The sequence below is a fragment of the Schistocerca serialis genome, chromosome 7, assembly GCF_023864345.2.
Source record: "Schistocerca serialis cubense isolate TAMUIC-IGC-003099 chromosome 7, iqSchSeri2.2, whole genome shotgun sequence".
NCBI classification, from domain to species: domain Eukaryota; kingdom Metazoa; phylum Arthropoda; class Insecta; order Orthoptera; family Acrididae; genus Schistocerca; species Schistocerca serialis.
This window is the reverse complement of record NC_064644.1, coordinates 177,912,075-177,925,288: the sequence shown is the minus strand read 5'-3', so window position 1 is coordinate 177,925,288 and position 13,214 is coordinate 177,912,075. Positions and strand designations below refer to the sequence as shown.

The following is a 13,214-nucleotide window of genomic DNA, read 5'->3' as shown; positions in this document are numbered from 1 at the left end:
AATAGAATCGATCTGGAATATAAGTATTACAACGAAGTAAGCAGACGCCTAATAGTAGTATCTAAGATTACGATAACGAAATAAGAGCTAATAACACATTCCACCCCCCTCCCAACGTAAATTATTTCTTTTTTTGCTTTTTCATTTAATTCTGTAATTTCAGCTGATTGTCATATTATTATTTATGGTATATTTCAGGATTCCTATCGTTCCTCTCTATTCCCCTAAATTGTGTATCCGGCTTAGCGCCGGCATTAAGTCGTTTCTTGGAGTCAATATCTCTACCGTAACTATAGAATGCTCTTTACGTTTGGTTACAGTTAGCACTGAGACTGAGAGAAGCTGTCAATGCACGAACTATCTTTTCCCTGTTTGTTCTATAGCAGCTTTAGTTGTTGTATTCGGTCATCTCAGTCATCAACTTATAGTTTCGTGTCTCTTTATAAACTACAAACAGACTAAAATAATCTATCAGTATATTCAAAAATGATGTGGAGAACAAATAAGGAAAGTATCCATTAACAACTTATATAAATGTTTTGCCCTTGTATTAGCCCTTTGTCACTTTTCAGAAAGTATTGCAAAGCGAAATACTGTACGCTGTCCCGCCCGTACAACGTGAACATTACTGGGACCATCTGAATCCCTTTATGCTTGATATCTGTACCGACGGCAATGGCCTCTTCCAGCAGGATAACTGACGGTGTCACAAGACCGGAATCGTGCTACAGTGATCTGATGATCATGATATTGAACTTAAAGTTGATGTCTGGGCCATCAAATTCGATTTATCTTCACCCACAGGAACATGTGTGCATGTACAGACAAACAAATGATTACAATTTCAGAAAAATTTGATTATTTATTCAAGAGAAAGAGCTCAACATATTGAGCAAGTCAATAAGGCTTTGGTCCACCTCTGGTCCTTGTGCAAACAGTTATTCGGCTTGGCATTGATTGAGTTGTTAGGTGTCGTCCTGAGGGATCGTGCCAAACTGCGTCCAATTGGAGCGTTAGATCCTCAAAATCCCGAGCTGGTTGGAAGGCCTTGCCCATAATATTCCAAATGTTCCCATTTGGGGGGATAGCCGGGGACGTTGCTGGCCGCAGTAGGTTTTGTCAAGCACAAAGACAAGCAGTGTGCGGGCAGGAATGATCTTGCTGAAATGTATGCCCTGATGGCTTGCCATGAAGGGCAACAAAGCGGAGTGTAGAATGTCGTCGACGTACCGTTGTGCTGTAAGGACGCCGCGGATGACAATCAAAGGGGTTCCACTATGAAAAAAAAAATGACGCATCAGATCATGACTCCTGATTGTCGGGCCACATGGCGGACGACAGTCAGGTTGGTATCCCTCCAACTGGTCGTCGGGGCTGAGTTCGAAACGGGTCTCCATCACCGAAGACAATTCTACTCAAATCAATGAGATTCCAGGCCGAAGACGTGTCTGCTGACGCCCAGAATAGCGACAGAATACCAACCTGACTGCCCCCGCCATACAGCCCGACGTGACACAGTCACGTCAATTAAATATTTGAGCGTAACATTGCAGAGCGATATGAAATGGGACAAGCATGTAATGGCAGTTGTGGGGAAGGCGGATAGTCTTCTTCGGTTCATTGGTAAAATTTTGGGAAGATGTGGTTGATCTGTAAAGGAGACCACTTATAAAACACTAATACGACCTATTCTTGAGTACTGCTCGAGCGTTTGGGATCCCTATCAGGTCGGATTGAGGGAGGACATAGAAGCAATTCAGAGGCGGGCTGCTAGATTTGTTACTGGTAGGTTTGATCATCACGCGAGTGTTAAGGAAATGCTTCAGGAACTTGGGTGGGAGTCTCTGCAGGAAAGGAGTCGTTCTTTTCGTGAATCGGTACTGAGGAAATTTAGAGAACCAGCACCTGAGGCTGACTGCAGTACAATTTTACTGCCGCCAACTTATATTTCGCGGAAAGACCACAAAGATGAGATAAGAGAGATTAGGGCTCGTACAGAGGCATATAGGCAGTCATTTTTCCCTCGTTCTGTTTGGGAGTGGAACAGGGAGAGAAGATGCTAGTTGTGGTACGAGGTACCCTCCGCCACGCACCGTATGGTGAATTGCGGATAATGTATTGTAGACCAGGATTGCTGTTCTGGGGTGTCATTTCTTTTCGTAGCAGGGCCCCTTCGGTTGTTCTTCGCTGCGCCCTTACAGAACAACGGAACATCGACAATGTACCGGGTGATCAAAAAGTCAATATAAATTAGAAAACTGAATAAATCACGGAATAATGTAGATAGAGAGGTACAAATTGACACACATGCTTGGACTGACTTGGGGTTTTATTAGAACCAAAAAAATACAAAGGTTGAAAAAATGTCCGACAGATGGTGCTTCATATGATCAGAATAGCAATAGTTAGCATAACAAAGTAAGACAAAGCAAAGATCATGTTCTTTACAGGAAATGCTCAATATGTCCACCATCATTCCTCAACAATAGCTGTAGTCGAGGAATAATGTTGTGAACAGCACTGTGAAGCATGTCCGGAATTATGGTAAGGCATTGGCGTCGGATGTTGTCTTTCAGCATCCCTAGAGATGTCGGTAGATCACGATACACTTGCGACTTCAGGTAACCCCAAAGTCAATAATGGCACGGACTGAGGTCTGGGGACCTGGGAGGCCAAGCATGACGAATGTGGCGGCTGAGCAAGAGATCTTTCACGCGTCTAGCAATATGGTTTTTTTTTTGTTCTAATAAAACCCCATGTCATTCCAAGCATGTGTGTCAATTTTTAACTCTCTATCTACATTATTCCGTGGTTTATTAAGTTTTCAAATTGATTCTGACTTTTTGATCACCCGGTACTTCACCCACTTTGTTACCCTCCATGGCAAGCCATCCCGGGTTTAGATTTCGACAAGATGATGCTCGCCCCCACACAGCGAGTGTTACTACTGGTTGTCTTTATGCTTGGCAAACTTTACCTTTGACAACAAAGTCGCCGGGTCTCTCCCCATTTGAGATCGTTTGGTGTATTAAGAGCAGGGCCCTCCGACAGTTTCGGGATTTTCACGATTTAACGTGCCAATCGGAGAGAATTTGCGAAGATATCCCTCAGGAGGAAATCCAAGTCTGTCAGTCAATACCAATCCGAATAAATGCATGTGTACGGACAATAGGTGGACCAACACGTCATTGACTTCCGCAATTTGTGAAGCCCTTTTACTTAAATTAATCATGCAGTTTTTCTGTATCTGTAATGATATTTTTTTCTGTACACTTAGATCACATCTACTGATTTCCGTCACATTCGGATGCATCCTTCTTGATGCGTCTTTTTTGGTTGTATGTATATGTATGTGTTAAAAAATGTTAAATGTGTATGAAATCTTATGGGACTTAACTGCTAAGGTCATCAGTTCCTAAGCTTACACAATACCTAACCTAAATTATCCTAAGGACAAACACAAGCACCCATGCCCGATGGAGGACTTGAACCTTTGCCGGGACCAGCCGCACAGTCCAGGATTGCAGCGCCCTAGACCGCTCGACTAATCCCGCGCGGCCTGTGTGTGTGTGTGTGTGTGTGTGTGTGTGTGTGTGTATTAAGCACTTGTAGAATCCACCACGTGCAGATTCGGTGCTGTATTGCGTTCTAAAGATAGATCAACGTGCTATCGAGCAGGTGGCTGTAATGTTTTGGCTCATCAGAGTGTACTGACAGAGTGCTTGTGTGGTACAGCTGTCTTGCATTGTGGTGTTCGCAGCGCAGGGGGCGGCATGTCCCGCGAGGGCTCCCCGGACGAGGGCGAGGGCTACCACGCCGAGTCGCACCTCCTGCGGCCGCAGGCGGCGGCCATGCTGCAGGTGCCGGGCCGGCTCTCCATTTCTTCCAGCGTCAGCGACCTCGCGGCGCCCATCTACGTCCGCCAGGACTCCACAGTGGTGCGCCGTCCGCAGCCGGTGAGTACTGCCAGCAGGCGCTCGTACCACATAACTCGCAGCCATTCAACTACACTGCCCGACAAAAAAAAAGTGAAGCTCCCAGAAGACACGTTAGAGTGTCTTACAGGTACACATCCTTGGCTGGTATACAGGGTGTAACGGGTAAAAGTGCAGATACACTGAAGAGCCAAAGGAACTGGTACACCTGCCTAATATCGTGGGCCCCGCGAGCACGCAGAAGTGCCACAACACGACGTGGCATGGACTCGACTGATGTCCGAACTGACACCATGAATCCTGCAGGGCTATCAATAAATCCGTAAGAGATCACTTCCGAACAGCATTTTGCAAGGCATCCCAAATGTGCTCAATAACGTTCGTCTGGGGAGTTTGGTGGCCAGCGGATGTTTTACGAAGAGTGTTCCTGGAGCCACTCTGTAGCAATTCTGGACGTATGGGGTGTCGCATTGTGCTGCTGGAATTGTCCAAGTCTGTCGGAATGCACAATGGACATGAATGGATGCAGGTGATAAGACAGGATGCTTACGTATGTGTCACCTGACAGAGTCGTATCTAGACGTATAATGGTACCATATCTCTCCAACTGCACACCCCCCAGAGCCTCCACCAATTTGAACAGTCCTCTGCTCACATGCTGGCTCCATGGATTCATGAGGTCCTCACCTTACCCGTACACGTCAGTCCGCCCGGTACAATTTGAAACGAGACTCGTCCGACCAGGCACCATGTTTCAAGTCATCAATAGTCGAATGTCGGTGTTGACGTACCCAGGAGGGGTGTAAAGCTTTTGTCGTGCAGTCTGTAAGGTACACGAGTGGGCCTTCGTGTCCAAAAGCCCATATCCAAGATGTTTCGTTGAATGGTTAGCACACTGACATTTCTTGATGGTCCAGCATTGAAATCTGCAGCAATTTGCGTAATTTTTGCCGAGGGGGACGTTACCATGAGAAAAAGATTGAATAATCAACGAAAGGATAACGTTCTACCAGTCGGGGCGTGGAATGTCAGAAGCTTGAACGTGGTAGGGAAACTAGAAAATCTCAAAAGAGAAGTGCAAAGGCTCAATCTAGATATAGTAGGGGTCAGTGAAGTGAAGTGGAAGGAAGACAAGGATTTCTGGTCAGATGAATATCGGGTAATATCAACAGCAGCAGAAAATGGTATAACAGGTGTAGGATTCGTTATGAATAGGAAGGTAGGGCAAGGGTGTGTTACTGTGAACAGTTCAGTGACCGGGTTGTTCTAATCAGAATCGACAGCAGACCAACACCGACAACGATAGTTCAGGTATACATGCCGACGTCGCAAGCTGAAGATGAACAGATAGAGAAAGTGTATGAGGATATTGAAAGGGTAATGCAGTATGTAAAGGGGGACGAAAATCTAATAGTCATGGGCGACTGGAATGCAGTTGTAGGGGAAGGAGTAGAAGAAAAGGTTACAGGAGAATATGGGCTTGGGACAAGGAATGAAAGAGGAGAAAGACTAATTGAGTTCTGTAACAAGTTTCAGCTAGTAATAGCGAATACCCTGTTCAAGAATCACAAGAGGAGGAGGTATACTTGGAAAAGGCCGGGAGATACGGGAAGATTTCAATTAGATTACATCATGTTCAGACAGAGATTCCGAAATCAGATACTGGATTGTAAGGCGTACCCAGGAGCAGATATAGACTCAGATCTCAATATAGTAGTGATGAAGAGTAGGCTGAAGTTCAAGACATTAGTCAGGAAGAATCAATACGCAAAGAAGTGGGATACGGAAGTACTAAGGAATGACGAGATACGTTTGAAGTTCTCTAACGCTATATATGCAGCAATAAGGAATAGCGCAGTAGGCAGTACAGTTGAAGACGAATGGACATCTCTAAAAAGGGCCATCACAGAAGTTGGGAAGGAAAACATAGGTACAAAGAAGGTAGCTGCAAAGAAACCATGGGTAACAGAAGAAATACTTCAGTTGATTGATGAAAGGAGGAAGTACAAACATGTTCCGGGAAAATAAGGAATACAGAAATACAAGTCGCTGAGGAATGAAATAAATAGGAAGTGTAGGGAAGCTAAGTCGAAATGGCTGCAGGAAAAATGGGAAGACATCGAAAAAGATATGATTGTCGGAAGGACAGACTCAGCATACAGGAAAGTCGAAACAACCTTTGGTGACATTAAAAACAACGGTGGTAACATTAAGAGTGCAACGGGAATTCCACTGTTAAATGCAGAGTAGAGAGCAGATAGATGGAAAGAATACATTGAAAGCCTCTATGAGGGTGAAGATTTGTCTGATGTGATAGAAGAAGAAACAAGAGTCGATTTAGAAGAGATAGGGGATCCAGTATTAGAATCGGAATTTAAAAGAGCTTTGGAGGACTTACGGTCAAATAAGGCAGAAGGGATGGATAACATTCCATCATAATTTCTAAAATCATTGGGGGAAGTGGCAACAAAACGACTATTCACGTTGGTGTGTAGAATATATGAGTCTGGCGACATACTACCTGACTTTCGGAAAAGCATCATCCACACAATTGCGAAGACGGCAAGAGCTGACAAGTGCGAGAATTATCGCACAATCAGCTTAACAGCTCATGCATCGAAGCTGCTTACGAAAATAATATACAGAAGAATGGAAAAGAAAATTGAGAATGCGCTAGGTGACGATCAGTTTGGTTTTAGGGGAAAGGGACGAGAGAGGCAATTCTGACGTTACGGCTAATAATGGAAGCAAGGCTAAAGAAAAATCAAGACACTTTCATAGGATTTGTCGACCTGGAAAAAGCGTTCGACAATATAAAATGGTGCAAGCTGTTCGAGATTCTGAAAAAAGTAGGGGTAAGCTATAGGGAGGGACGGGTCGTATACAATATGTACAACAACCAAGAGGGAATAATAAGAGTGGACGATCAAGAACGAAGTGCTCGTATTAAGAAGGGTGTAAGACAAGGCTGTTGCCTTTCGCCCCTACTCTTCAATCTGTGCATCGAGGAAGCAATGATGGAAATAAAAGAAAGGTTCAGGAGTGGAATTAAAATACAAGGTGAATGGATATCAATGATACGATTCGCTGATGACATTGCTATCCTGAGTGAAAGTGAAGAAGAATTAAATGATCTGCTGAACGGAATGAACAGTCTAATGAGTACACAGTATGGTTTGAGAGTAAATCGGAGAAAGACGAAGGTAATGAGAAGTAGTAGAAATGAGAACAGCAAGAAACTTAACATCAGGATTGATGGTCACGAAGTCAATGAAGTTAAGGAATTCTGCTACCTAGGCAGTAAAATAACCAATGACGGTCGGAGCAAGTAGGACATCAAAAGCAGACTCGCTATGGCAAAAAAGGCATTTCTGGCCAAGAGAAGTCTACTAATATCAAATACCGGCCTTAATTTGAGGAAGAAATTCCTGAGGATGTACGTCTGGAGTACAGCATTGTATGGTAGTGAAACATGGACTGTGGGAAAACCGGAAGAGAAGTGAATCGAAGCTTTTGAGATGTGGTGCTATAGACGAATGTTGAAAATTAGGTGGACTGATAAGGTAAGGAATGAGGAGGTTCTACGCAGAATCGGAGAGGAAAGGAATATGTGGAAAACACTGATAAGGAGAAGGGACAGGATGATAGGACATCTGCTAAGACATAAGGGAATGACTTCCATGGTACTAGAGGGAGCTGTAGAGGGCAAAAACTGTAGAGGAAGACAGAGATTGGAATACGTCAAGCAAATAATTGAGGACGTAGGTTGCAAGTGCTACTCTGAGATGAAGAGGTTAGCACAGGAAAGGAATTCGTGGCGGGCCGCATCAAACCAGTCAGTAGATTGATGACTAAAAAAAAAAAAAAAAAAAAAAAAATCTCTGTATTGAATACGCACGCCTGTACCAGTTTCTTTGGCGCTTCAGTGTATTTTTATACTTGGGACCTTAATATGTACACATATCAGTGGATTGGTTGTTTTTTCTCTGCGTCGAACAGTCTTCCCCAAAAACGCAGCAAACTTTACGATCTGATGTCCTTGATATGTCCATACCTGAGCTGCGAAGTTAACGACGCGAGCCAGTATAAACCAACTTAGGCATAAGAGGGTTACTCTTGCCACACGTACTTGGAGGCACTAACAAAACTAAACTCCGTCCGAATAGGTCTCTGAAGACCCAACGGTACCGATCGACCGCTAAGTCATCCTCAGCTGACAGGTGTAGCTGGATCCGGATATGGTAAGGCATGTAGTCAACAGAGCAGTCTCCCAGTCGTTGTTATTTTCGCCACCAGAGCCGCTAGTTCTCAATCAAGTAGCTCCTCAATTGACCTCACAAGGGCTGAGTGCACCGCGCTTGCCAACAGCGCTTAGCAGATCCGTATAGTCATCCGACAGTGTATGACTTCGGTGACCTGCCGGGAACCGGTGTTACCACTGCGGCAAAACCGTTGGCGCTTCGAGGTAGTAACAACCTAAAAACATACGACTTGCAAAATCTATAATTATTATTCAATAAATGCTCCAAATACTGATGTAATGTTGTTCAACACCGTCCTCAGTCACCAACAGAAATATCTGCACTTGTAACCGTTACACCCTCTGTTAATGATACGAGTTGCAATTCTCAGTGACAGGTAGAATGGTCTCCAGCTTGCATTATTGCTATTCGTGGTTAGTGTTGTTACTGGGCCACGAAGAGTGTATGACAGGCGTGAACAGGGTCAGATGTTGAGTGATCGCTGTGAAGGTTATTGAGATGCCACGTTCTCGAATGAGACAGTGTTAACAGCGCCCGACAGAGTTTGGAAGGGTCCTGTTGTCTGTATCTATTTCGTCGGCTGGTCGAACAATGCCATATCTAGATTTGTGGGGCATTCGGATGTGACTGTGGGCTGATGTTGAAGTGCACGGGAAAGTGAGGACAGGCACACTGGTCATCAAGATTCCAGTCGACCACATCTGACCACCACAAGCAAGACCACCGTATTGAGCACAAATATTCATTGTAACATCTTCACATCTGCACTCTCCGTCTGAGAACAAGCATGGACCCCCTGCACTATTGTCTGTATCATCCCGCACCATATGTCACAACCAGACGAGGGAATTACAGTCCCGGAGGTAGACTGTCGCTAACACGGCTATACATTCCTGAAATGGTGCCAGAATGGGGGCACTCTACGGCGTATTAAACTCAGAAGAAAAGCCGAGATCGCTAGTAAAGTATTTATTTCGATTTCCGGTTTCAGTAAGATTTCGTGACTATCTTTGGATCTGCAATGGCAGAACAAATTTGACATGGTAATAAATTTACAAGTGAAGTATAACAATGCACAAAATGAGTTGTCCATACACTTGCAAAAGTAACGTACCTTATGCTCTACAAATTCACATAATCTCCTTCATCTGTGCTGTGTATCATATCACATCACGAATGTGCTTGTAAAGATGGTGAAAATTACAGGATATCAGCATGTCGGATTTAAAAGAAACAATCTGCACAAACACAAGGATAGTGCACCGAATACAAGTGTTCATGCTCAAACAACATCTAACTACAGACTGAGATGCAGGGTAAACACATCAACTACTCCTTAAGCCAGGTGGCATTGTAATAGTACATTTTGCAATCGTTTTGTGTAAAGCAAAGTCATGAATATACAATACTAAGTAATTGCTAATATGCTAATTGAAAAAAGACCTTTCGCATAACCATAATTATATGCAAAGCGTAATCCAAATGAGAAACTATAGCGATATTAAAACAAAAAGTTTTAGGGAATTCTTAAAAAACTCCATTCTATTAATACATAAAACTTGTTTATATAATCAAGATGGGGCGCAACGTCATACTTATAGGTGGGTTCATACAGACAATTTCTTCGTAAGTTTGACTCGATTTTGTACTCACTCAAATAAACATCTCATAGCATCTCAACCCGTGAAGTTTCATTTCATTTCCTGCTGCCCTTCTGGGAGGTTTAATTTTTTGTCAGGCTGTGTATATTGGCCATGTTTTACGTTCGTTAATGCTTGGGACACTTAAATGGCGACCCTATAATGCACCAAACACTTGTTGTCACGAAAGCTGTCGTTTTATTCGGGTCGAAACAATTTTTCTGCTCCCAGATTTCTTTTTTTATAGTTTCGCGTTAGTATCAGTGCCATTTTTATTGCAGAGTCGCGGAGTTGAAGTTGTTGACAAGAGGAATTTTCTCATCTCATTTTCCGTCAGCTATTCGTTCCCCTCTAAAATACCGGCCGCTTCCTTGGTCGTAAAATTTACTGCCGCGACTGGCCTCCAGTTGTGGGTTATAGGCCAGTCGCGGGCACGCTGCAAAGTAAAATAATAATATTTCCTTCTGGTGCATCGATAGACACGATGCTACGGCGTGGGTGCAAGTACTTAAGATGTCACAACGACCGACACCGACGATAACGCCCTCTAGCAGGTGCTGTCCAGATCTACGAGCTCCGCTGCAGATTCTCAGCCCATTTGATCAAGAGCAGACGGCCGGGACACTTCGCTTGCTATTGAGACTATGTATTACTTACGACGCGTCTAAGGCTTCGCACCTCAGTGCAAAGTTATGTATTCAGTTAATATTGTGATATAGTAAAACCATTTCTAAGAGCAGTACCGAGAGATTTTCACCTGTTCCTGTTCCTACTCACTTCCTACATTCGGCCCACCCTTCAGTTTACAGGAGCAGACACACGCGCCGCCTGCGAAGCGGGATACAAAGCCTTCTACTACCCCATATTATCGCAAGCTCTGAACAGAGTGCTTTGACGAACAATGCTGAAAAACGTCTCTCAGCATCATGGAAGAAGTCGACCCCCATAGATATATGAACAAGATGAATAATAAACGTTTCTTACTAATTGTTTAATTGATGTATTAAAAAACTAGTAATTAACTGCCTGTATTCCAATTACAAGTTACAACAGCAACAGAATTAATTAAGTAGAAAGTAGCTGAGGCAGTTAAGTCTATCGATTAAAATTGTGCTGGTCATAGTTTTATGTGGTCGGGAAGTCCACCACTTATGTGTGATGTCTTCGTAGCACTGAGTTCGACGAGATGACGACAGGTGAAACCCTAACTGGTCTGATATCATTCCCCTTTTATCACTCCGAAAGAAAGTTTGCTATTGTGGCAGCCTCATTAAAGTAGAATGATCCAGAGTAGTAATAACTCACAGGTTCAGATGTCTTTTATTGATGATGTATTCTTAGCAAACAAGACAACTTACGCAAATGAAATTCAGAATCACCGCTACAGTGTTAAGATCAGTTATTAAAAAGTCCTTCTAGCATGTCTTTAAAGGCACCAGCGTCGTTTTACAAGACAATGGAAGTCACTTTCTTCATATGGCGGAGTAAACGGCAGCCATCTTTACTTCCGCGACTGTCATCCATCAGATTCCTGCAGCATAGGCGTTGTGAGCTTATCTAGTCCGTAATTCTGTGTGGAGCCTCCACGTTGGCTGCTTGACGCATCATTTGTGAAGGTAGTGTCAGCTGAGACCCGGCACTGCGTCCCTCCTTCGCTGGACCGCGCTAATGACCTCTCACTGCCTCCTACCGCCATCTCACATCTCGCCCACACAGTGGCGAACTTCTTCGTCTTGCAACCTTCTTACTGCTCCCGACATAAAGGAGTCAATGTGCTGCCCCTCCGATAAACGTCCTGATGGCCGTTCTTACACCCTAATTTGCTAAATCAATAATTTTAATCCTCGGAGGTTCATCATAGGATAAAAATGCAATAGTTATTTTCTTTATCTGAAATACATCACTGCAGTGTCATCCCGTGATAACTCTATTTGTATAAGAACTTACATGTTATAAAAAAGATTCTGTCTGAATTAACCTCCCAGATTTTCCTATCCTGACAGGCTTATTATCTTTGCCTGAAATACTCTTCCTTTCTTTGAACTTTTTCGATGTTTTCTGTCAATACTATCTAGCAATTATCTCTTATCTCGCGGCAGTATCCCAGAAGAGGATGGACAAGCGTAATTTAGGCAGTCTCTTTAGTAGATTTGTTGTGTTTCTTAACTGTTCCTCCAATAAAACGGAATCTTTGGTTCGTCTCCCCGACAATATTGGCTTTGTTATAGGTTCCTATTTATCTTGTTTGCACTCTAGGTATTTAGTTACATCGAAAAACGTTACATACGTGCCTGAATTTCATGGATTGTTTTAGTACTCACGCAGAGGAGCTCACTTTTTATTGTTTAGACTCAATTGTCACGTTTCGCACCATACAAATTTGTCTGAATCGTTCTGCAATTCGTTTTGACCTTCTCATGATTTTACTAGTCGCCAAACGACGGATAATCTCTAAGCACTCTACGAGGAGTTCTCCGATTGTCGTCTAAATCGTTTATGTAGATTGAGAATTGCAGAGGGCATGTAACACTTCCCTGAGGGGACCCATATATCACTTCTGCTTCTGTCAGTTACCACGAACCGTGAACTTCGTGGCGGTAAATCAGGAATCCAATCGCACAATTGAGATGATGCCCCACAGGCAAGCAATTTTATTAGTAGCAGCGTACCAAGAACCGTGTCACAAACCTTTTGGAAATCTAGGGATATTGAATCAATCTGATGTCCCCTGTCGATGGTATACGTTACTTCGGGTACGGAGTCAACTTCATGTCCCCTTTCGGTGGTACACATTACTTCATGTAAGTAAGGAGCTAGTTGTGTTTCACACGAACGCTATTTTCTGAATCCGTGATGTTTGTGTGTCAATAAATTACAGAATGAGATTTTCACTCTGCAGTGGAGTGTGCGCTGATATGAAACTTCCTGGCAGATTAAAACTGTGTACTGGACCGAGACTCGAACTTTCCTGCGAAAGGCAAAGGTCCCGAGTTCGAGTCTCGGTCCGGCACACAGTTTTAATCTACCAGGAATTGTCAATAAATTGTTTAGTTCGAGGCATTTCATAATGTTCGAATACAGTATATGTTTCAATAACATACTGACAGTCGATGTCAATGATACGGGTCTAAAATTTATTATTTCTATTTCCTTTCTTGTGTATGGCTGTGATCTGTGCATATTTCCAGACTTTAATTACGATGCTCCTGTACTAACAGACTGTCAGTGTACTCATTATGATTCCAGTACCTTAATGACTCATTGTCTGCTGGATCCATATCGAAAGAGTAATCATCGTTTAATTCTTCTCTGGTATACTGCCAATGTGAAAGCGCCCTGATGTCCTCCTGGCGGCGGTAATAACTCATTTCATGGCG

The 13,214-nt window shown here is 43.4% G+C and overlaps 1 protein-coding gene across 1 annotated transcript in view; it reads left to right on the top strand.

Annotated features, from left to right (window-relative positions):
• Positions 1 to 13,214, top strand: part of LOC126412066 (solute carrier family 2, facilitated glucose transporter member 1-like) — a 557,262-nt gene that overhangs the window by 42,307 nt on the left and 501,741 nt on the right. Inside the window, exon 2 of the mRNA XM_050081452.1 lies at positions 3,761 to 3,956. Within this exon, the coding sequence (XP_049937409.1) occupies positions 3,774 to 3,956 (183 nt within the window). The 5' untranslated portion in view covers positions 3,761 to 3,773. The remainder of the gene's footprint in view (positions 1 to 3,760; positions 3,957 to 13,214) is intronic.